General features: G+C 36.1%; 1 protein-coding gene across 6 annotated transcripts in view; it reads left to right on the plus strand.

Annotated features, from left to right (window-relative positions):
* The window catches only part of ATP13A4 (ATPase 13A4), a 189,881-nt gene that overhangs the window by 94,336 nt on the left and 72,609 nt on the right, over positions 1–22,936 (plus strand). For 5 of the 6 annotated variants that reach the window (XM_053564731.1, XM_053564733.1, XM_053564735.1 and 2 more), the window contains 2 exons: positions 1,377–1,511; positions 13,335–13,404. In XM_053564731.1, the coding sequence (XP_053420706.1) occupies positions 1,377–1,511; positions 13,335–13,404 (205 nt within the window). The remainder of the gene's footprint in view (positions 1–1,376; positions 1,512–13,334; positions 13,405–22,936) is intronic. The other variant, XM_053564732.1, reaches the window with a different exon arrangement.

A 22,936-nucleotide genomic window follows, 5' to 3' on the forward strand; every position in this document is an offset into this window, starting at 1 on the left:
CCTGTTTCAACTTTATGAGACTAAGATTTTTTTTTTAAAGCAATTCTTTTGTTAGGCAACAGATATAATTTCCTCAGCATCTGAAATTGTAGGAAGAAGCAAAACTCCATCTAATCAGCCTTATTATTAACTCTACTAATCCCAAGGTATATGTGGAAGTTAAAGTTTTCCTCTTGGGCTCTATCACTTGGCTTATCATTTTTCATTTGATAGTGATTATTATCAAATCATAACTCTACAGCTCTAATCTAGCTTCGCCTGTGCTCCACCTCCACTCCCTTTTGCCTCAAAAAAAAAAAAAAAAAAAAGGTTTCTAAACTGACGGTTCTTTCTTGATATTTCCAGCAAGATTTCAAGCATGAAAGAAAGCAAAATAAATTGATAGAAACAATTTCTGTGAACTTCTTCTCTAACCAGAGAAAAGGATTATCATTCCTGTTTTAGACGAAAGGAAACCAACTAGAGGGAATTCAAGTAAGGGCATGAAATGCTTTTAAGCAAAGCATTTTCAGAGCAGCTCTCTACTTATGAGAAAATGTAGGCTTCAACTCCCCTACTAACCTAAAGTTATTTTATTTTATTTTTTTAAGACAAGAATCTCACTCTATCACCCAGACCAGAGTGGTGCCCTGGTGTGAAACTCTTGTGTTCAAGTAATCCTCCTGCCTCAGCCTCCTGAGTAACTGGGACTACAGGTGCCCACCACCATGCTCAGCTAATTTTTCTATTTTTTAGTAGAGATGGGTTCTCCTTCTTGCTCAGGCTTATCTCTAACTGCTGAGCTCAAGGGACCCTCTCCCTGGGCCTCCCAGAGTGTGTGGATGACAGGCATGAACCACTGCACCTGGCCTAACCTAAAGTTCTTTAATTTAATGGCTTTGTATATGACAACTGTCATGCCATAGAGAAGAGCAATAGACTATTTTAACTTTTAAAATCTGAACTAACACATCACATTTATGAAGGCTAGTAAATGAAAACAGGAGATGCTAACATCTACTTACACAGTTATTATGATGGCCAACATGATGATGGTCAACACAAGACTCTAGTTTGTAAATTGTAAAATGCAGGAATGATTAAAGTAAGTCCTGTGGGGTCAGATTGCCTGGGTTTAACTCTGTTACAGTTAGGACTGTGTGACTTTGGATAGGATGTAAGGCTCAGTTGCTTCATCTTCACAATGAAGATAAATTATAGCTTCTGGTTTATAAGGTAATTATGGAAATTAAATGGGCAAATTTGGGCAGAGTTGCTCAGTGCAAGTTGTAGCACATGCAATTGCTGAAAAATGATTATGAAAACAAGTCAATGAATAGCTAAATGTGAACCCTAAAATATCTCCCTTGTTTTCCTGTTTTTATGTCTGCCCACAGGTTCTAAATCCATTTTACATATTTCAACTCTTCAGTGTCTGCTTATGGTTCAATGAAGACTATAAGGAATATGCTTTAGCCATCATAATCATGTCTGCCATTTCCATAGCTTTCACAGTATATGATCTCAGGGAGGTGAGTTTACTAATTCTATGACCTCAGAAAGGGAGCAGCGATAGGGATATCATGGACATTTTGTTAGAAAGGAGAATCAGGAAATAGTCATTGTCCACTCTATATTATCGTAAATGAGACCAAGTTTGTAAATATGTAGCAAAATAGTCAATGTTCAACAAGTTAGTTTTCTCCCTGCCCTCATGTCTCAATCCCCAAACTTTCAAGTTATTTTTTCCCCTCAAGACTGATTAGCTGGTCAGCGCCTGTGGCTCAAGGAGTAGGGCGCTGGTCCCATATGCCGGAGGTGGTGGGTTCAAACCTAGCCCTGGCCAAAACCAAAAAAAAAAAAAAAAAAAAAAAAAAAAAAGACTGATTAGCCATAACAATAGGCAAATGTTTATAAATTCTGCATAAGTGGTAAAATATATGCAAAGAATACTGATGGAACTTGAGGATAGTGAAAGAGAGACAGAAGGTGGAGGAATCTTTTTTAATATGAACTCCTTTGTCCATCTTTTTGGTTGGCACACATCTATCAAGGCCCCAGTTCAAGTCTTGGCTTTTTTATGCCTTCACTGGGGAATCAGTGCTATCACATAGAAAAGATTGGCTGACTACATGATGCAGCCATGAAAGCCTACCGCATGTAGGCAAGCTTTCTTGCGTCTCTGATCAAGGTACTCTCTGACTCTCTGAAATTAAGGTTTCAAGCTATCTCCCTCTCCTGGTTTCTGAGATGCTTCTTGTTCCATATTCTACTTTTCCTCTAACTCAGAAGATAATCTCTTTACTTAGTTCACAAAGACAATGGGAACCATATGACAGGGGTTTGTTCAGCTCTCCACTCTCCAATTGCCAAATGTCCCATCTCTTCAGCCTTCTTCCTCCTTGACCCCTCATTTCAGTGGAGGATGTGCCCTTTGCCTGTGCTTACAACACCATCGTCTCCCACCTTCCTGGGTGCCTACGGAACCCATGAATGACTCCTTCCGTCTCACTGTCCCTCAAGACCCTTTCCGCCAACATGTAACATGCTCAGGCTTCTCCCAATTTGAAAACAAAACTCAAACAAACAAAATAATTACTTATCCTGACCATGCTTATAACTTCAGCTAGTATTGTATCTCTCCCCTTTCTTTTATGGCAAAACTTCTTGAGTCCTTATGCCCATGCTCACCATTTACTCATCTTCCTCTCTCTTTCACTCATAGTAACCTGGCTTCCTATCTCATTACTTCCTTTTAACAGCTCTTGTTAAGGTCACTACTATCCTAAAGCCTATAGATAGTTTTAACATCAAAAAAATTTCTTTTCAAAAAAATTTTTTTTCTTTTCAATTAGCTAGTTTTTTTTCTTAATAGAAATGGCAACATGTGAATGTGAAAAAAATTTTAAATAGAACAAAACAGTGTGAGTAAAATTTAAGAATTCCTCTTAATGGGGAAATGTCTCAGTGTCTAGGACCCCTTTCAAGAAATGTCTATTGGGATCAGATTTTTTTGCATATTTTTAAGAAAATTAAATGCGTATGAATTAATTTGTTTTACAGAATGAAAATATACTATGTCCTCTCTTCTGTACTTGCAGTTTTCACCAAATATATCTTGAATATATTTCTGCTTCTGCACAAATACACCTTCTCTAAATGTACCACAATTTTTTAGCCACTCCAATATTGATGACTAGTTAGGTTGATGCTAGCTAGGCTTTTGCTACTAAAACAATGCTACCTTGCACTTGTCTTCTCACACACCTACATATATGCATATATAGATATGCATGTTAAATATTTATAACTAAAAAGTATATCTAACCTGTGTTACATATACATATGTATATAGCAAGTTTATATGCTTATCTATACACATAACTGCATTGATATAAAAATATAAAATTTCTGGGTGGCACCTGTGGCTCAATGGGTAGAGCACTGGCCCCATATACCAAGGGTGGCGGGTTGAAACCTGACCCCAGCCAAACTGCAACAACAACAACAAAAAAAATAGCTGGGTGTTGTGGCAGGCACCTGTAGTCCCAGCTACTCAGGAGGTTGAGGCAAGAGAATTGCCTAAGCCCAGGAGTTGGAGGTTGCTGTGAGCTGTGATGCCATAGCACTCTACGGAGGGCAGTAAAGTGAGATAAAAAATAAATAAATAAACAAAAATAAAATTTCCACAATTGAAATTTCTTAAGTCATAACTTAGGTATATAATTTTAAAATGCCTGTTAAAAATGTTAAAATGTCTCTTAAAAAAAGTAACACCAATTTAGACCCCTTCCAATAGCAGATGAGTTCACATTTCCTTTATCTTTGCAGTATAAGTAAAAATAGAATTCAATAACTATGATAACATGTTTTCCTTTATGAGTTGAGCATGTCCTCATGTTTTCAGCTATTTGTATTACTTTACTGTGAACTAATCTTTGTGTCCTTTATTAATTTTTATTGGTTGTCAGTATTTTGCTTGTTGATTTTATGACTCCCTTGGTGTGGATACATTTTTCTCCTAGTAAATATTTTATTAAACTTCCCAGCTGCCTTTGGAGCAGTGATTTGCTCCATTCTCTCTGGAGCACTCTTTCTCTTCGGCTTCCATCTTCTCCAATTGCCCCTTACTATTCTGTTTTGATAGCATATCCTCTCTACCTGGAATTTTTTAAAATGGATGTCTCAAAATCAAAACAATATGAAAATGTATATGAAGTCTCCATCTTCCTCTCCTCCTCCACTTGGCCAAGTACTTTTTATTAGTTTCTCATGCCTTCTTCCAAAAATATTTTTTTGGTGAATGAAACAAATACAAATACATGCATTTTCTTTTTCTGTTTTTTCTTATGTAAGTGGTAGCATAATTAGATTGTTTTATACCTTGGTACTTAAAAAATTACTATTAATATATCTTGAGGATATTTTCAAATGAGCATATGAGAGATTCTTCATTACTTTTTATAGCTACATGTGCCATTGATGTATAGATGTATGCTAATAACTTTCAATATATTTCTGAAGTCTAAATATCTCTTTTGAGATCTAGGCTTGTAGCCTTAACAACCTATTTGATAGCTCCACCTTAATATCCAAAAATTATCTTAACTTCAACATATTCAACATAGAACTCAAGAATTATTCTTCCAGCTGGGTGTGGTGGCTCATGCCTGTAATCCTAGCCCTCTGGAAGGCCAAGGCAGGTGGATAGCTTGAGTTCACAAGTTTGAGACTAGCCTGAGCAAAAGTAAGACCTTGTCTTTGCTAAAAATGAAAAACTGAGGCAAGAGAATTGCCTGAGCCTAAGAATTTGAGGTTTCTGTGAGCTATGGCACTATGGCACTCTACCTAGGGACACAAAGTGAGACTCTGTCTTAAAAGAAAAAAATTATTCTTCCCAAATCTACTCTTTTAGGCTTACCTGATTTGGTAACTGACACCACTGACTATTTACAAGCCACAAATCTAGTTGTTGTCCTTGTAACCTTCCTTTTTCTTCTTTTCAGTTGCACAGCAAATCCTATTGATTCCCCCCCCCCAAATATCTCTTGACATCATTAACTTTTTCCCATCCTGCCACTATTATAGCTCATGTTAGCTAACATCTCCTGCCTGGCATCACCTCCCATCTGGTCTATATGCATGAATTCTTGCATTCTTCCAACTCACTCTCCATGCAGCAGGTTGAGCTATGTTTACAAAGTGCCAGCCAGGAGATAGGAGGCTGAGATAATAGACTAGAGGCAGCCTGCACAAGCCACTTTTCACAGAAAAGATCAGAAGTGGAGAGTGGATATTCACCTTTGGATCAACTATCTAAGAGGGAACGTTGGGAATCCACAGGAAGGCAACGAGAGGCCCCCCAAGTAAAGGAGAGGGAAATGGGGCAATGATCACAGCAGGATCAGAGGTTTTCAAATATGGTGGCCATATGTGGGAAAGGGACATCAGAGAGAATCCCAGGGCTCCTCACTTCCCACAAGGACATTGCAATCCAAGTGGTGGGAAGACCCTTCCATTGCGGAAGGCTTCTAGACTGATACAAGAAACTGATTAGAGACTGTGGGGTGGCATTGCTCTGGAGAGAAGGCACAACAATACCATCTGCCTATGAAACCTGGGTGCTGTTGTTGGTGACCTTTTGAGATTCCAGCCCCAGAGTGCTTCATTTACCTGGGGGTCAGATCTGTTGCTGCTGACTCCTCCTGGGCTTGCCAGACTGGGGAGGGAATGAGGAGGCCAGCCACTCTTGTGTGTCCCTTGGGTGCATGCTGCATGTCCCCAACTAAATAGAAAACCTGGATAGGGCAAACACTCAGAGCTCAATGTGTCTACCATCTATAACAACCTCAAGGGAATAGGCAGATTCAGGAGAGCAGCAGTGTTAAAGTTCACAATGCTCCTGATCCTCTCCTGCCTGGTCAGTCTCCCGGAGCAGTACTCAAGCACACCATTCAGGGACCTCATTATCTCTTCACTGAACAACAGAATTCCCAGTGGAAAAAAAAAGTGTACCACAAAGCTATCTACCTTGAGCTGAGAGAAGAGGTTTCAGAAGAGAAGGAACCAGCACAAGAACTCAGACAATATAAAAACCAGGTTTTTTAACACCTCCAAAAGATCACAGTTGTTCTCCAGAAACAGACTCTAGCCAAAAAGAAATGTTAAAATGTCATATATGTAATTCAGAATAGGTATGGTAAGTAAGATCAATGGAATTGATGACAAAGTTGAAAACCAACACAAAGAAATCCCCCAAAGTTCACTAAATTGTGAATGAAAAATTCACTAAAGAGATAGATAACATCAGAAAAGATATAACAGAACTTGTGGAAATGAAAAAGTCATTTGAGGAATTTCATAATACAAAAGAAAGTTTTAATAACAGACTAGACTAGACAGAAAAAAGAATTTCAGAACCTGAAGACAAGGTTTTCAAATTAACCCAATCAGTCCAAAATGTAGGAAGAACCACCAAGAAGAATAAATAATCTTTCTAATAAATATGGGACTACATAAAGCAAACAAATACAAGAATCATAGGTATTCTTAAGGGAAAAGAAGAAAAAACAAAAAGCAGGGAAACCTATTTGAGGGAATGATTGAGGAAAACTCCCCTGGTATCAACAGAGATTTAGACATACAGATACAAGGTTATTGAACACTGAGAATATTCATAGAAAATAAGACATCACCAAAGCACATAGTCATCAGTCTGACCAATGTCAAAGGGAAGGAGAAAATCTTATAAACTGTGAGATGAAAGCAGCAAGTAACTTGTAGAGGAAAACCTGTCAGACTAACAACAGACTTCTCAGTACAAACTTTATAAGCAAGAAGGGATTGGGGTCTCATGTTAGTCTTCACAAACAGAATAATTTCCATCCAAGAATTTTGCATCCTGTAAAACTAAGTTTCATATATGAAGGAGAAATAAAATCCTTCCCAGACAGACACTAAGAGAATTTGCCATTACTAGGCCTGCCCTACAAAGAATGCTTAAAAGTACTTTATACATGGAACAGAACAGTCAGTACCCACCATTGTAAAAATATCTGAAAGTTGAAACTCACAACTCTTATAAAAAAGTAACAAAAGAGGGGGAAAAAACCCAACAAATTACAATTCAACAGGATTAACAGATTTCCTTATATTAATACGAAGACTAAACGTGAACTATTGTAATATTCCACTTAAAAAACATAGCTAGGCTGAATGAATGAAAAGTCATAACCCAACTAACTCACAAAGACTCACACAGACCCAAAGTAAAGGAATGAAAATAAAATTCCATGCAAATGGAAACTAAAACAAGCAGGTGTAGCCATTCTCATATCAGATAGAATTAACTTCAAATTAACAATCATAAAAAAAGAAAAAGATGGTCCTCATATAATGATAAAGGAATAAATTAAGCAAGAAGACATAACAATCCTAAATATATCTGCACTTAACACAGGACTTCCCAGATTTATAAAACAAATTCTACTAGATCTAAGCAAATAAATAAACAGTAGGATCATAATTCTGAGAGCTTCAACACCCCACTGACAAAGTAGACAGATCATCAAAGCATAAAATCAACTAAGAAACAGTGGACTTAAATGGGACTAAACTGATATTTACAAAACACTGATAAATGTCAGAATATATATTCATGAGAAGAATGCATGTGGAGTACTTTCTAAGATTGAGCATAAGACATGCCAAGATTGAGCATAAAACATTTGCAAATTCAGAAAAATTGAATTAATACAGAAAATTGAATTAATACCATTAATACCAGAAAATTGCTTTTGCAAATTCAGAAAAATTGAATTAATATCATGTGTATTCTCAGAGCATGGTGGAATAAAACTAGAAACAAATTCCAAGAGATAAATTCTCAAATCCGTACAAAGTCATGGGAGTGAAATAGCTTGCTGCTGAGTGATCCTGGAGTCAGTGATGAAATTAAGATAGAAATTAAAAATTCTTTGAATTGAATGACAAAGGGGGCATATGTTTTCAAAAATCTATGGGATACGTAAAAGAAGTGCTAAGAGGAAAATGTGTAACCTTAAATGTCTAATCAAAAAGACAGAAAGATTAGAAATTATTAAACAAATGTCACACCTCAAGAAATTATTGGAAAAAGAACAAAGCAAAGCCAAATCTACTAGAAGGAAAGAAATATGCATGATCTGAGCAGGACTAAATGAAATGAAAACTGAAAAAAAAGAAAAAAAAAAGCAAAGGATAAATGAAACAGAAAGTTAGTTATTTGAAAAGGTAAATAAAACCAATACATCACTAGCCAGATAAATTAGAAATAGAAAACATTCAAAAAAGCTCAATCAAAAATGAAAAAGAAGACATTATACCTGAAACCACAGAAATACAAAACGTCACCCATGATTACTATGAAAGTTATTATGCACACAAACTAGAAAATCTGGAGGAAATGAATACATTTCAGAAATCGTACAAATTCTCAAGATTCAGTCAGGAAGAAATAGATGAACAAACAAATAATGAGTAGAAAAATCTCCAACCAAAAAAAAAAGAAAAATCCCTGGGCCACATGGACTCAGCTGAATTCTACCCGACCCACAAAAAAGAATTGGCAGCTATTCCACTGAAACTGTTCCATAACCTTGAGAAGGAGAGAACCACCCCTAACTCATTCTAGGAAGCTGGGATCACCCAGGTATCAATACCACGAAGTATACAACAAAAAAAGACAACCACTGACTAATATCTCTCATGAACAGAGGTACAGAAATCCTCAACAAAATACTAGTGAACTGAATTCAAAAGTACATCAAAAAGATAAATCACCATGATCAAGTAGGTTTCATCCCAGGGATGCAAGGATGGTTCAATACACAAAAATCAATAAAAGAGTTAAAAACAAAAGCCATGTGAGCATCTCAATAGATACAGAAAAAGTGTTTAATAAAATCCAGCTCCCTTTCTTGATAAAACTCCTCAACAAACTAAGCATAGAAGGAACATACCTCAAAATGATAAAGATGATTTATGACAAACTCACAGCCAACATCATATTGAATGGGGAAATGTTGAAAGCATTTCCTATGCAAACTGGAATAAGACAAGTGGTGCCCACTGTCACCATTTCTATTCAACATAGATAGTACTGAAAGACCCAGCCAGAGTAATGAGGCAAGAGAAAGAAAGTGCATACAAATTGGAAAAGAGGAGATCAAACTACACCTGTTTGCCAGTGATATGAGCTTATATTTAGAAAACTCTAAATATAAGTCCAACTCCACGAAAAGACTCCTAGAATTGATGAATAAATTCAGTAGAGTCTCAGGTTATATAATTAATGTACGCAAAACAGTAGCATTATATATATTAATACTAATAACAGTCAAGCTGAGAGTCAAATCAAGAATTTAATATCATTTACAATAGGTGCACAGAAAAGAAAATACCTAGGAATATACTTGATCAAGGAAGTGAAAACTCTTTACAAGGAGAACTATGATACACTGAGGAAGAAATCATGGATGAAACAAACAAAGAGAAAAACGCTGCATGCTCATGAATTGGAAGAATCACCAAAAATGTCTGTACTGCCCAAAGTGCTTTACATATTCAAAGAAATTCCCACTATAATACCAACATCATTTTTCATAAATCTAGAAAAATAATCCTAAACTTTATATGCAACAAATGAACAAAAAAGTCTGAATAGCCAAATCAGTCCTAAGCAAAAGAACAAGTCTGGAGTTACCATTTAAACCCAACTTTAAATTACACTTCAAGGTGACTGTAACCAAAACAGCAAGTTACTAGTACAAAGGTAGACACAGAGACCAGTGGAATAGAATAGAGAACACAGAAATAAAGGTGCATAATCACAATCAAGTGATTTTTAATGAAGTAGACAAAAACATACACTGGGGAAATTATGCCCTGTTGAACACATAGTGTAAGGAAAACTGGATAGCCTCATGCAGAAGAATGAAACTGGATCTCTATGTTCCACCAAATACAAACATTAACTCAAGATGAATGACAGACTTAAATGTAAGACCTAGAACCACACAAATTCTGGAAGACAACATAGAAAAAACTCTTCTGGACATTGGCCTTGGCAAAGAATTTATAACTAAGAGTCCACAAGGAAAGATAGCAGCAACAGAAACAAGTAAATGAGGCTTAATTAAACTAAAAATTTTTGCACAGTAAAGGAAATAATATCTTAGCATGGGAGAAAAATACTCATCAACAATATATCCAACGAAGGGCTAATATTGTGGATCTACAAAGAAATAATACAAATCGGTAAGAATAAAACAAATAACCCCATCATGGTGTGGGCAAAAGACATGAACAGATTTTTCAGATTTTTTCAAAAGAATGTAGATAAATGGCCTTCAAAAACACGAAAAATTTCTCAACATCATTAGTCATCAGGGAAATGCAAATTAAAATCACAATGAAATAGTATATTACCCCTGTCAGAATGGCCATTGTTTAAAAGTAAAACAAAAACAAACAAAAAACAATCGATGTTGGCATGGATGCAGTGAAAAGGGAACATTTACTCACTGTTGGTAGGAATGTAAAGGAGTACAGCAGCTGTGAAAAACTGTATGGAGATTTCTCAAAGAACTGAAAGTAGACTTACCATTTGATTCAGCAATCCCACTACTGGGTGCTCTACCCAAAGGAAAAGAAGTCATTTTATAAAACAGACAACTGTACCTGAATGTTTCTTACAGAAAAATTTATAATTGCAAAGATATGGCATCAACCTAAGTGCCTATCAACAGATGAGTGGATAAAGAAAATACGATATATATATACATATATGTGTGTGTATATATATTCATATATATATATATATATTATGGGGTACTACTCAGACTAAAAAGGAATGAAATGATGCCTTTTGTGGTGTCACTCGGGTAGAACTGGAGACAGTTACCTAAGTGATGTATCTCAAGAATGGAAAAACAAATACCACACATTCTCACTTACAAATGGGGGCTAAAAAGAGATACATGTGGTCATGAAGTGGTGTAATGAACATTAAAAACCAATAAGGAGGGACTCTTGAAGTGGGGTAAGGGATAAAAATCTACCTGTGAGGTACAAAGTACCCCATTCTCCTTATGGGTACCCTGAAAGCTCTGACTTTACCATGATACAATTCATCCATGTAACAAAAAACCTTGTTGTCACCTGATATTTTTGAAATACACACACACAAAAAAATGCCATCCAGAACATGACCATTCCCATATTGTTATCACCAAAACATTTCAAAATATTTTCATTACTTTAAAGCTGTACCTCAAGTGTATTCAAATATTTTAGTCTCGAGAACCCCTATTTTCTTAAGAATCATTGACCCCAATGATTTTGTGGGTTGTATCTATTGATATTTACTAGATTAAATATCAAAACTTAGAATCATAAAATATTATTTATTTTAAAATAGCAATCATAAAACCTCATTACACATTAACATAAAACGTATATTTAAAGACAACTGTATTTCCTGAAATGACAATAGTTTAATGAGAAGAATGACACTGTTTTACATGTTAGCAAATCTCCTACCTGTTTGGCTTAATGGAAGACAACTAGATTCTCTTAATTTCTGTGTTCGATTCATTGTGATATTAAATGTCATTCAGCCTCTGAAAAACTCCACCATACACTATGAAAGAATGAGATTTTAAAAGGAAATTAATATTTTAGTACTCTCATGAAAATACTTTACCTTCTAAGCCCCTGTGAGATATTTCTGAAACCCTCCCCCCGCCCAGGAATCCTCAGCGAATGCTCAGAGGCCCGCTGCTCCAATGTACTTGCTGACTGCCCTCCAGACACACCAGTATTTTTGTTTACTAAAACATACTTTTTTTTTCTAGCCTCAGAGCATTGAGACATGTGACCTGGTATTGTCCATTTTTTAATCCAACTCCTTTGTCTGAGTAACTTCTACTTAGGTCCTCCTTTCAATGTGCCTTCTTCAGGGGAGATTTCCCTTGATTCCTTTTGCTATATATGCCCCAGAAGCAATTTATTTTTTCCTTCTTTTACTGATTGTAATTACACATTTATATATGTGTTTATTTGATTAAAATGTGTTTCTCTAAGTGGATTGTAAATTTCTTGGTACTTCTTACTACTTCTTGGTAGTAAGAACCATATCTCTTTTGTTTACTGTTCCATTCCCTTCTCTAAGTAGAGAGTACCTGGCATGTTAAAGGTTGCGCAATCAATATTTGTCAGTGAATGCACAGATGAATAAAAGAATGAGTTAATAGCACAACATTCTGTATTTGACCTTATAATCTTCTAAAATATTAATCATTCTTAGAACATACTTATTAGATATATAAATAATTTGAAGCTACAAGAATTTTTTCTTTTTTTTTTGGAGATGTGGGTCTCCATTTGTCGCTCAGACTAGAGTGCAGTGGCGTGACCATAGCTCACTGCAACTTTGAACATCTGGGTTCAAGCAATTCTTCTGCTTCAGCCTTCCAAAGTGCTGGGATTACAGGCATGAGCCACCACACCTGGCCTGATGCTAGGAGATTTGGAAAGTGTCTTGAATGACAAAGTCAGGATTAAAAAAATGAATACACTAAATGATTGAGATTTTTAACCCCCAGAACCAGGGAGCAATCTTTCACATGATAGTTTTTCAATAAGTGTAGAATGGAAATCAATGTAATGTAATTACACATATATATTTGTCTTCTTTTATTGATTCACTGTCAATATCCCATATGGTTTATTTATTAGAATAACAAATATTACAAGGAAATAGCAGAAACCACCAAACTCCATATAAAGATTCATTTTAGGAGCTCTGATGTGAGAATCCAAAGGTTAAATAATGCTTAGTAGTTCTTCAAGCTATTTAAATATAAACCAATATATACATCACAGATAAATGTCTGTGATGTTATTTACTTAAAGAACCAAACACAAATTTGTGGTTTTCAAAAAGCCTTTGAATCGAAAGAGCATACTGGGAAATTCCTTTCTGCTTTAGAACACATACCTTTTTTTTTTTTTTTTTTTTATTGTTGGGGATTCATTGAGGGTACAATGAGCCAAGTTACACTGATTGCATTTGTTAGGTAACGTCCCTCTTGCAATCATGTCTTGCCCCCAGAGGGTGCCTTTTCTTCCTGGGTGAGGAGCACTTGAGTTGGACATCTTTTCTGTTGAGTAATAGGCTCCTACGTCTTTGTTTTTAGCCAGTGCTTTCAGCTGCAGTTAAGACAGTTCTCTATCTTTAAAGAAATTAATATTTAAAAATGCCTGGGACCTATACTCAAATCGATAAGCCTTTTCTATTTTTTCTTCTTTTTCAGCAATCTGTAAAACTTCACCATCTAGTTGAGTCACATAACTGCATTACAGTCTCTGTATGTGGGAGAAAAGGTAAGCTCCATTATTTTAGAACTATGTGCTCCCCATGTAGAATCAGAAGAGGATCTGAACTTGTCTTTATAATTGTTCCTACTACTCCCATCTTCATAGGCATCTTTTCTTGGGCATTTGCTTAAAAGGATAAGGAATTTGAAGTCTTTTCACCTAAAAACCCTACTTTAAAAAAATTAATACTTAGTAAAGTGAATGCACAATTTTTATAGGGTGCCCTTTGGTAAATTTTGATGTATGTATACACCCATGAAACCATCTTCATTATCAAGATAATGACCGTCCATCACTCCCCAAAGTTGTCCTGGGCCGGTTTGTAATCCTTGTCTACCCTCTCTCCTTTCTCATCTTCAGGCAATCACCTATCTGCTTTGTGTCACTATGTATTAACTTACAAGTTTAGAATTTTATATAAATGGTATTGTATAGTCTGCATTTGGGCTCTTTTATAACATATTTTGGGTTAATTTTGAGTTAATAATTATTTTAAAATTTTATCCATTTTGTTAAGTGTAGCAAGAGTTCATTCCTTTTTATTCCTGAGAGTATCGCATTGTGTGGATATACCAGTTTGTTCTTCCATTCACCTGTTGATGGATATTTGAGTTTCTTTTTTTTTTTTTTTTTGAGATAGAGTTTGATTCTGTTGCCCTGGGTAGAGTGCCATGGCATCATCATTTCTCACAGCAACCTCAAACACTTAGATTCAAGTGATCTTCTTTCCTCAGCCTCCTAATTACTTGGGACTACAGGCACCTGCCATGATGCCCAGCTAGTTTTTCTGATTTTAGTAGAGTCAGGGGTTTTGCTCTTCTCAGGCTGGTCTTGAACTCCTGAACTCAAGCAATGCACCCACCTCAGCTTCCCAGAGTGTTAGGATTACAGGCATGAGCCACTGTGCCCTGCCTGAGTTTCAGTTTTCGGCTATTGTAAATAATGTTGCTATGAACATTTGGGTACAGGTCTTTGTATGGACATGCACTTTTATTTTTTATGGGAAAAGACTTAGCTGTACAATAGCTGTGTCATGGGGTAGATAAGAGTGTAACGTTTTAAGAAACCTCCAAACTGTCTTCCAAAGTGATCATAGCATTTTCCATTCCTACCCGGCAGGGCATGGAGTTTCAGTTGCTGTACACTCCTGCCATTGCTTGGTCTGGCCAGTGTTTTTGTTTAATTTTAGCCACTTTAATTGCATGGTAATATGTCATCGTTGTTTTAAATTTGCATTTCCCTAATGACTAATGACGTTGAACATTTTTTCCAGTGTTTATTTGTACTTGTATATCTTTTTTGGTGAAATATCTGTTTAAATATTTTATTAGATTGTTTTCTTATTATTAAATTTGAGAGCTCTTTCTACATTCTGAATACAAGCCCTTTATCAGAAAAATAATTTGCAAAAATTTTCTCTCAGTCTGTAACTTGTTTTTCCATTCTCTGTACAGTGCCTTTCAAAGGGCAGATGTTTGTATTTCTGTTATGGTATATCAACTTTTTCTTTTGTGGATCATGCTTTTGACGTCATATCTAACACGTCTTTGCTTAATCCAAAGTCACCAAGACTTTTTATATTGTCTTCGGGAGTTTTTTTTTTTTTTAATTTTAGCCTTTATATTTAGTTCTATACTGAATTTTGAATTTTAGTTTTTAGGTTTTGTTTTGTTTTGTTTTTGAGGCTTATCTTTTGTAAACAGAGATCCAAATGTTTTCATCCCAATGGTTGGAAAGATTATTCTTCCTTTATTGAATTGACTTTGCATCTTTATAAAAAAATCAGTTGTCCACTTATGAGTAGATCTGTTTCTCAACTCTCTCCTATTTTATTGCTCTATTTCCCTGTTATCAGACCAGTGCCGCACAGTGTGGCTTTATAATAAGCTGGAAATCGGCTTGTTCCAGGCTTGTCTTTCCCTTTTCAGAGTCATTTTGATGACATTGGATCCCTTGTATTTCCGTATGACTTTTAGAATCAATTTGTCAATTTTTCCAAAAAAAATTCTGGGATTTTGATTATGTTCAATGTTTGGTCCATTTATGGAAAGTTCACATATGAACAGATTTTGATCTTTTGCCCTATGGATATGGTGTATCTCTTGATTTACTTGGGTCTTTTTTGATTTCTCTTAGCAGTGTTTTGCAGTCCTTAGTAACTGAGTCTCACACATCCTTTCTCAGATTTATTCTTAAGTATTTCATATTTTTGATGATATTGTAAATGATATTTTTAAATGCAAATCTTCAGTAGTTCATTTGCTAGTAGTTTCCTCATACACGTGTGCTGAGCAGCAGTCTGCTGCACTCTGGAGGGGGAGCCTCCGCGGGGCTTTGGAGCTTTGCCCGGGCAGTTGTCTGTCCAGTGCACAGCTCTGTGATGTCGAGCTGCCATAGTCTCCTTAGACACTCATTTCTGTGTTCTCAACTCAGGAGTCCTCCGGACCTTCTGTTTCCCCCCACTGTATAGTACCCTGGAAACTCTTTAAAGACAGTAAGCTGAGCAAAGGTAGAACATCTTCATTTATTTCCTATCTTTTTTGTTGCTTGATGTTCAGTGTCTAAAAACCACTGTTTCATATATTTTGCATGTAATTTTTTATTCCTTCTGGACTGGAAGTGAATTTTCACCTGTTAAAATATCTTCATCATTTCTTGTCCTGACTTTTATGGTAAAATGCTTTGAACATATACAATAGTAGAAAGAATACTATAATAAAACTTCATGTAAACATCATCTAGATTCCATAATTATCAACTCATTGAATCTTTTCTCGTGTTCTAATCCCTCACCCTGGATTACTTTGGAACAATCCCAGATATCATATTTTCCTTGGAAACATTTCAGTGTAAGCTCTAAAATATTCATATAAAGACTTTTTAAAAATTCATTTATTACCCCTTTAAAAATGGAGTTAAAAATTAATTTTACAGGCAGTGTTCAAATTTCCTCAATTGAATCACAAGTGTGTATAAATACTTGTGTTACATATACAAGCATTTTTATTTTGTTATATTGTACTTTGCTTTTTATTGCACTTTGCTTTTTTGCTTAATTGAACTCAGATATTGCATATTTTACAAATTTGAAGGTTTTTGGCAACTCTGTGTCAAGCAAGTTTATTGGTGCCAATTTTCCAGAAGTATGTCTGCTCCCTTTTTATCTTCAGGTCACATGTTGATGATTCTCACAATAGTTCAAACTTTTTCAGTAGTATTGTATCTGACAAGGTGATCTATGATCCGTGATCTTTGCTGTTACTAGGTAATTGTTTTGACAGAAATTGCACTTAATAAGATGGTAAACTTAGTTATTAAATGTTGTGTGTGTTCTGACTGCTCCAGTGACCAGCTGTTCCCATGTCTCTCTCTCTCCCCTTGGGCCTCCCTATTCCCTGAGACACAGAAATATTGAAATTAGGCCAATTAATTATGTGATAATGGCCTCTAAGTGTGGATGTGAAGGGAAGAGTCATATTATCTCTCACTTTAAATCAAAGGTGGAAATATTTAAACTTAGAAAAGAAGGCATGTTGAAAGCCAAGACATGTATCTTATACCAAATAGCTAAGTTGTGAATGCAAAGAAAAAGCACTTGCAGGAAGTTAAAAAGTCACTCCGATGAACACGATGATGACAAAGAAGGTGAAAATTGCCTTTGATATGGGGAAAATCTTAGTGGTTTGGATGAGTGACCAAACCAGGCTTGTTTCCATAAACCAAAGCCTAATCCAGAGAAAGGTCCTATCTCTTTTCAATTCTATGCAGGCTGAGATAGGTAAGGAAGCTGTAGAAGTAAGTTTGAAGTTAGCCGAAGTTGGTTCATGAGTTTTAAGGAAAGACGCCGTCTCCATCATGTAAGACTACAAGTGCTGTCGCAGAAGCTGTGGCAGAAGATCTAGGTAACCAAAGAAGGTGACTACACTAAACAACAGATTCTCGAGGTACATGAAATGGAAGCCTTCAAATGGAAGATGCCATCTAAGACTTCTATAACTACAGAAAGTCAATGCCTGACTTCAAAGCTTCAAGGGACAGAGTGCCTCTCTTATTAGGGGTTAATGCACCTGGTGATGTTAAGTTGAAGCCAAAGCTCATTTACTATTCTGAAAATCATAAGACCCTTAGAAATTATACTAATTCTACTCCATATGTATTCTATAAGTGGAACAACAAAGTCTGGATGACAGCATGTCTGTTTCAGCATGGTTACCAAAGAGTTTAAGTTTTAAGAGTTTGAGACCTATCGCTTGGAAAAAAAGATTCCTTTCAAAATATTACTGCTCATTGACAACGTACTTAGTTCCCCGAGAGCTCAGATGGAGGTGCACAATCTGCCTGCTAAAACAGGATGAAGGAGGGATTTTTGACTTCAAGTATTATTGTTTAAAAAAGGGCATTTCATAAGGCCATAGCTTCCTTGTATAGTGATACCTTTGGTGTATCAGGGCAAAGTAAATTAAAAACCTGGAAAGGATTCACTGTTCCGGATACCCTCCATGCCATTAAGGACAGTTGTGATTCATGAGAGGAAGTCAGTATGTCAACATTAATAAGAGTTTGAAAAAAGTTGATTCTAACCCTCGTGGATGACTTCAAGGGATTCAGGACTTTAGCACAGGACGTGACCAGGATGGGGTAGAAACAGCAAGAGGATTAAAATGAGATGTGAAGCCTGAAGATGTCACGGAATTGCTGTGATCTCGTGATGAAACTTGAAGAAATGAGGAGTTGCTTCTTTTAGGTGAGCAAAGAAGGAAGTTTCTTGAGATCAAATCTACTCCTGGTGAAGATGCTGTGAACACTGTTGAAATGACACCAAAGAATTTAGAATTGTAATTCTTAGTGGGTAAAACAGCTGCAGTGTTTAAGAAGCTTGACTACAATTTTGAAAGAAGTTCTACTGTGGTTAAAATGCTATCAAAGAACATTATATTCTACATAGAAATCTTTTTTGAAAGAGTCAATTGATGCAGTAAACCTCACTGTGGTCTAATTTTAAGAAATCGTCACGGCTACCCCAACCTATAGGAACTACTACCCTGATCAGTCAGCAGCCATCGACACTGAGGCAAGACCTTTCACCAAGAGAAAGATTAGGAATCACTGATGGTTCAGATGATCATTAACATTTTATAGCAACAATGTATTTTTTAATTAATATATATATACATTGTTTTCTGAGACATAATGTTATTGCACATGTAATAGACTATAGTATAGTCTAAACATAACTTTTATATGCACTGAGAAATCAAAAAATTCACGTGACTCATTTTATTGTGGTGCTCTGGAACTGAACCTGCAATATCTCTGAGTTATGTTTTAAAATATTACATGCATATATTGTTTTATATGCATGTTGAGATAATCGAAAAATTAAATACATATTTATTTATTTATATATATTTTAATATATATTATTTAATATGTTTTTAAAATTAGGATCCAAATAAAGTCCATGTGGTACAATTGATTCATATGCCTGAAATTTATTTTAACCCATGGGCTCCATCCTCCATACCTTAAGTTTTTCCTTGCAAAAATTTCTTTCTTTTTTTTTTTTTTTTTTTGAGACAGAGTCTCACTTTGTCACCCTCAGTAGAGTGCCGTGGCAGCACAGCTCACAGCAACCTCAAAGTCTTGGGTTTAAGTGATTCTCTTGCCTCAACCTCCTGAGTAGCTGGGACTACAGGCGCCAACCACAGGCCCGGCTATTTTTAGAGACAGGGTCTCACTCTTGCTCAGTCTGGTGTCAAACCCATGAGCTCAAGCAATCCACTTGCCTCGGCCTCTCAGAGTGCTGGGATTACAGGCATGAGCCACTGTGCCAGAGCCTATGTATCATTTTTTTAAGGATAAGATCTTGCTTGTTTGCCCAGTCTGGAATGGAGTATCTTGATCATAGCTCATTGTAACCTTGAACTCCCAGGCTCAAGTCATCCACCTGGCTTGGAGGCTCCAAGTAGCTGGAACTACAAACACCTGCCACCACACCTGGACTTGGTAATTAAAAATTGTTTTTTGTCGAGATGGGGTCTCACTGTGTTGCCCCAGTTTCCTTGCAGATTTTTTATTGAAGAAAATAAGTTGTCCTTCCTGTGGTTTCCACAGTCTAGATTATATTTATTACATTCTTATGTTTTTGTATTCCTGTACTTCCTGTAAATAGGTAGTTAAATCTGGAGGCTTCAATTTTTGGCCCGAATTCCCATAGTTGGTATTGTGTGCTGGAGGCATATAATATCTAATTGTCTTCTTTTCGTGATATTAGCAGACATAAATGCTTAGGAGTTTGATTTGTTACTTCATCAGGAGCTACACATTTTTACCTCTGTCCTGTCATTTTTTAAATTAGATGGGATAATATTTGTAAAAGAAACATTCCTTCACTATTTCATTACCCCGAGATTCTATTTAATAAATAAAGGATAAGGATCTGATTCTTTATTTTCTTTTATTACCTTTAAAAATCATTATCTACTATATTCCAAAGGCTTTTTTTATTTTTGTGTCATAAGGTTTAACATGGTTGGTGCATCTTTACTGCATTATTTATTCCTATTTTTGCTCACTTTCCCCTATCTTTGGCCATTGAGAGGCTTCTCGTGTTGGATCCTGAGTTTTTCTGACGTGACCCCAGTAGTCATTGAGAGTCTATTAAACTCATTGAGACAGTTCCTACACCCAACCTGGACACATCTATTTTTCAAAAGAATTCTTAGATAGGGCGGCGCCTGTGGCTCAGTCGGTAAGGCGCTGGCCCCATATACCGAGGGTGGCGGGTTCAAACCCGGCCCCAGCCAAACTGCAACCAAAAAAATAGCTGGGCATTGTGGCAGACACCTGTGGTCCCAGCTACTCGGGAGGCTGAGGCAAGAGAATTGCTTAAGTCCAGGAGTTGGAGGTTGCTGTGAGCTGTGTGAGGCCACAGCACTCTACCAAGGGCCATAAAGTGAGACTCTGTCTCTACAAAAAAAAAAAAAAAAAAAAGAATTCTTAGATAGAGCACTCAATCAAAAGGCCCATTTTTATGGTATCAGTCATTGTTTCTTGTCTTTTTTTGGAAGATATATTTAGGAATTAATTTTTTAAGATCTAATACATTTTGAGTTCATACTGACAATTCCAATTCAAGTTAAGAACTATAGGCTTGGGTGGCGCCTGTGGCTCAAGGAGTAGGGTGCCGGTCCCATACGCCGGAGGTGGTGGGTTCAAACCCAGCCCCGGCCAAAAGAAAAAAAAAAAAAAAAAAAAGAAGAACTATAGGCTTTTCACTTAACTTTGTGGATTTGTGTGTGTGTGTTGTCACCCTGTTCTATACCAAAAGTTCTAATTCACAATGTCAGGAATGGATTTTTTTCTACACATACAACAATCTCAAACCAGTACACTCAGAATTAATATGATTTCTAAATCAGTTTCAAGTATTTTTGGAGTTTTTTACTCCTTGTGATATTCCATCAGAAATATATAGCCAAATTATACATTTTCCCCCCAAGAAACTGTTTTAAACTCACTCTGTTCTTTATATGGTTACGTCAACTACTTGGTAGATTCATTTCACAAACTTGGCTTTAGATGTTAGTGTTAACTTTTCAAACATTTCCTGGTTTTAGTTTATATGGATATTATAGAAAAGATCTACATGGTTTGAAAATCAAATCCTATAAGACAGGAGATGTTCAAGGGAGTCTGTCTCCTGTCTAATTGGTGAATGTATTCTCTCTGTAACCATCACTTTTGCTTGTTTTTGATTTTATTTATTTATTTACTTATTTATTAATTTTGAGACAGAGTCTCACTTTGTCACCCTTGGTAGGGTGCCGTGGCATCATAGCTCATAACAACCTCAAACTCTTGGGCTCAAGTGATTCTCTTGCCTCAGCCTCCGAGTAGCTAGGACTACAGGCACTGGCCACAATACCCAGCTATTTTTAGAGATAGTGTCTCGTTTTGTTCAGGCTCCTCTTGAACTCCTGAGCTCAAGCAATCCACCAGCCCTGGCCTCCCAGAGTGCTAGGATTACAGACATGAGCCACCTCGTCCAGCCTGATTTATTATATTTGTAAATGTAAACAAATTATATATAATACCTATAGCTATATATTATATAAACTAAACTACTAGGATATGTATCTATATAGCTATTTTTTATAGATAAGGGTATATATACTAAATTCATTTAACCATATTTTACGTTGTGTGTACTTACATATTTTACTATATTTCCCAGAGCCCTTTATTATAGTATATGTAAATATTCTTCATGCGCCACTTCATCTGCGTAATACTGTCTTGTGTGAAGGAACCATTGTTTATTCAATCAGTTCTCATCAAAGAATTTTTTTGAGTCTCTTATTATTACAGATAATGCTGTACAAAAGATCTTGTATGTATGTCTTTGTATGTTTTTACCAGTATATCTTTGGTACAAATTTTGAGAAGTAAAATTGCTAGGCTAAAGAATAAATGCAAATGTACTTATGCTAGAAAAATATCACCGAGTTTCTTCCCACAAAGACTGCACCAGTTTGCATTAGCTCTAGAAATGTGTTAGTGCCCAATTCTTCACAGCCTTGCCAACAGAATACTCTGGCAAACTTTTAGACTTTTCTAATCATATGAGTGAGCAATGTCATCTCATGTATATTTTTCTGTTTTTAGGAAATAACTAAAAGCTTACAGAAAAGTTGCATGAATAGTTCAAGTAACTTTTTTCCAGACACTATGTGAGAATAAGTGGCTAATGTGGCTTCATGACCACCATATATTTCAGTGTGCGTTTCTTAAGGACAAGGATATTTTCCTACGTAAACAGCAGTTCATCCAGGAAGTTAATATTGACCCACGACTACCGTCAGACCTCACTCATGTCTGCCAACTATCTCAGCAATATCCCAGTGGTTCTCAACCTTCCTAATGCTGCAGCCCTTTGATACAGTTCCACAGGTTGAGAACTGCTGCTTTAGGGGAAAGAGATCTGGGATGGCCAAATGCTTTTGTTCCCCATGTTGCTTTAATCTTCAGTCTTTTTTTTTTTTTTACTTTGACTCTTTCAACTCTAGTTTTGTAGCATGTCACTCAATTTAGATTTCTCTGATGTTGCCTCACAGTTAAACTCACGTTCTGCATTTTTGGCTGGAATATCACAGATACACTGCTGTGTTCTCACTGCTTCCTCTTGGGTGACCTATCATTCAAATTTGTCCCTGTTACTGGTGAGGTTAACTGGATTACTGAATTAAATGGTGTCTTCCTATTTCTTCACTGTAAATTGATTTTTTCCTCTTTTGCAATTCATAAGTATTTAGTTGAGAGATACTCTGAGGCTGTATGAATAAAACCATCTCCATCACATTTTCACCTGCTAGTTTTAGTGTCCATTGACGTTTCTTGACTAAATTAATTATTGCAACTAATACAATAGTTGCCAAATGATGATTTTTCTATTTTTATCTCTCCTAATGAATTGTCGTTTTTCTACAAAGAAAGCTTTCTCTCTCCTTATCTACTTACTCATCTACTTACGCTATTA

Source organism: Nycticebus coucang, chromosome 16 (genome assembly GCF_027406575.1).
Source record: "Nycticebus coucang isolate mNycCou1 chromosome 16, mNycCou1.pri, whole genome shotgun sequence".
In the NCBI taxonomy this organism is placed as follows: Eukaryota; Metazoa; Chordata; class Mammalia; order Primates; family Lorisidae; genus Nycticebus; species Nycticebus coucang.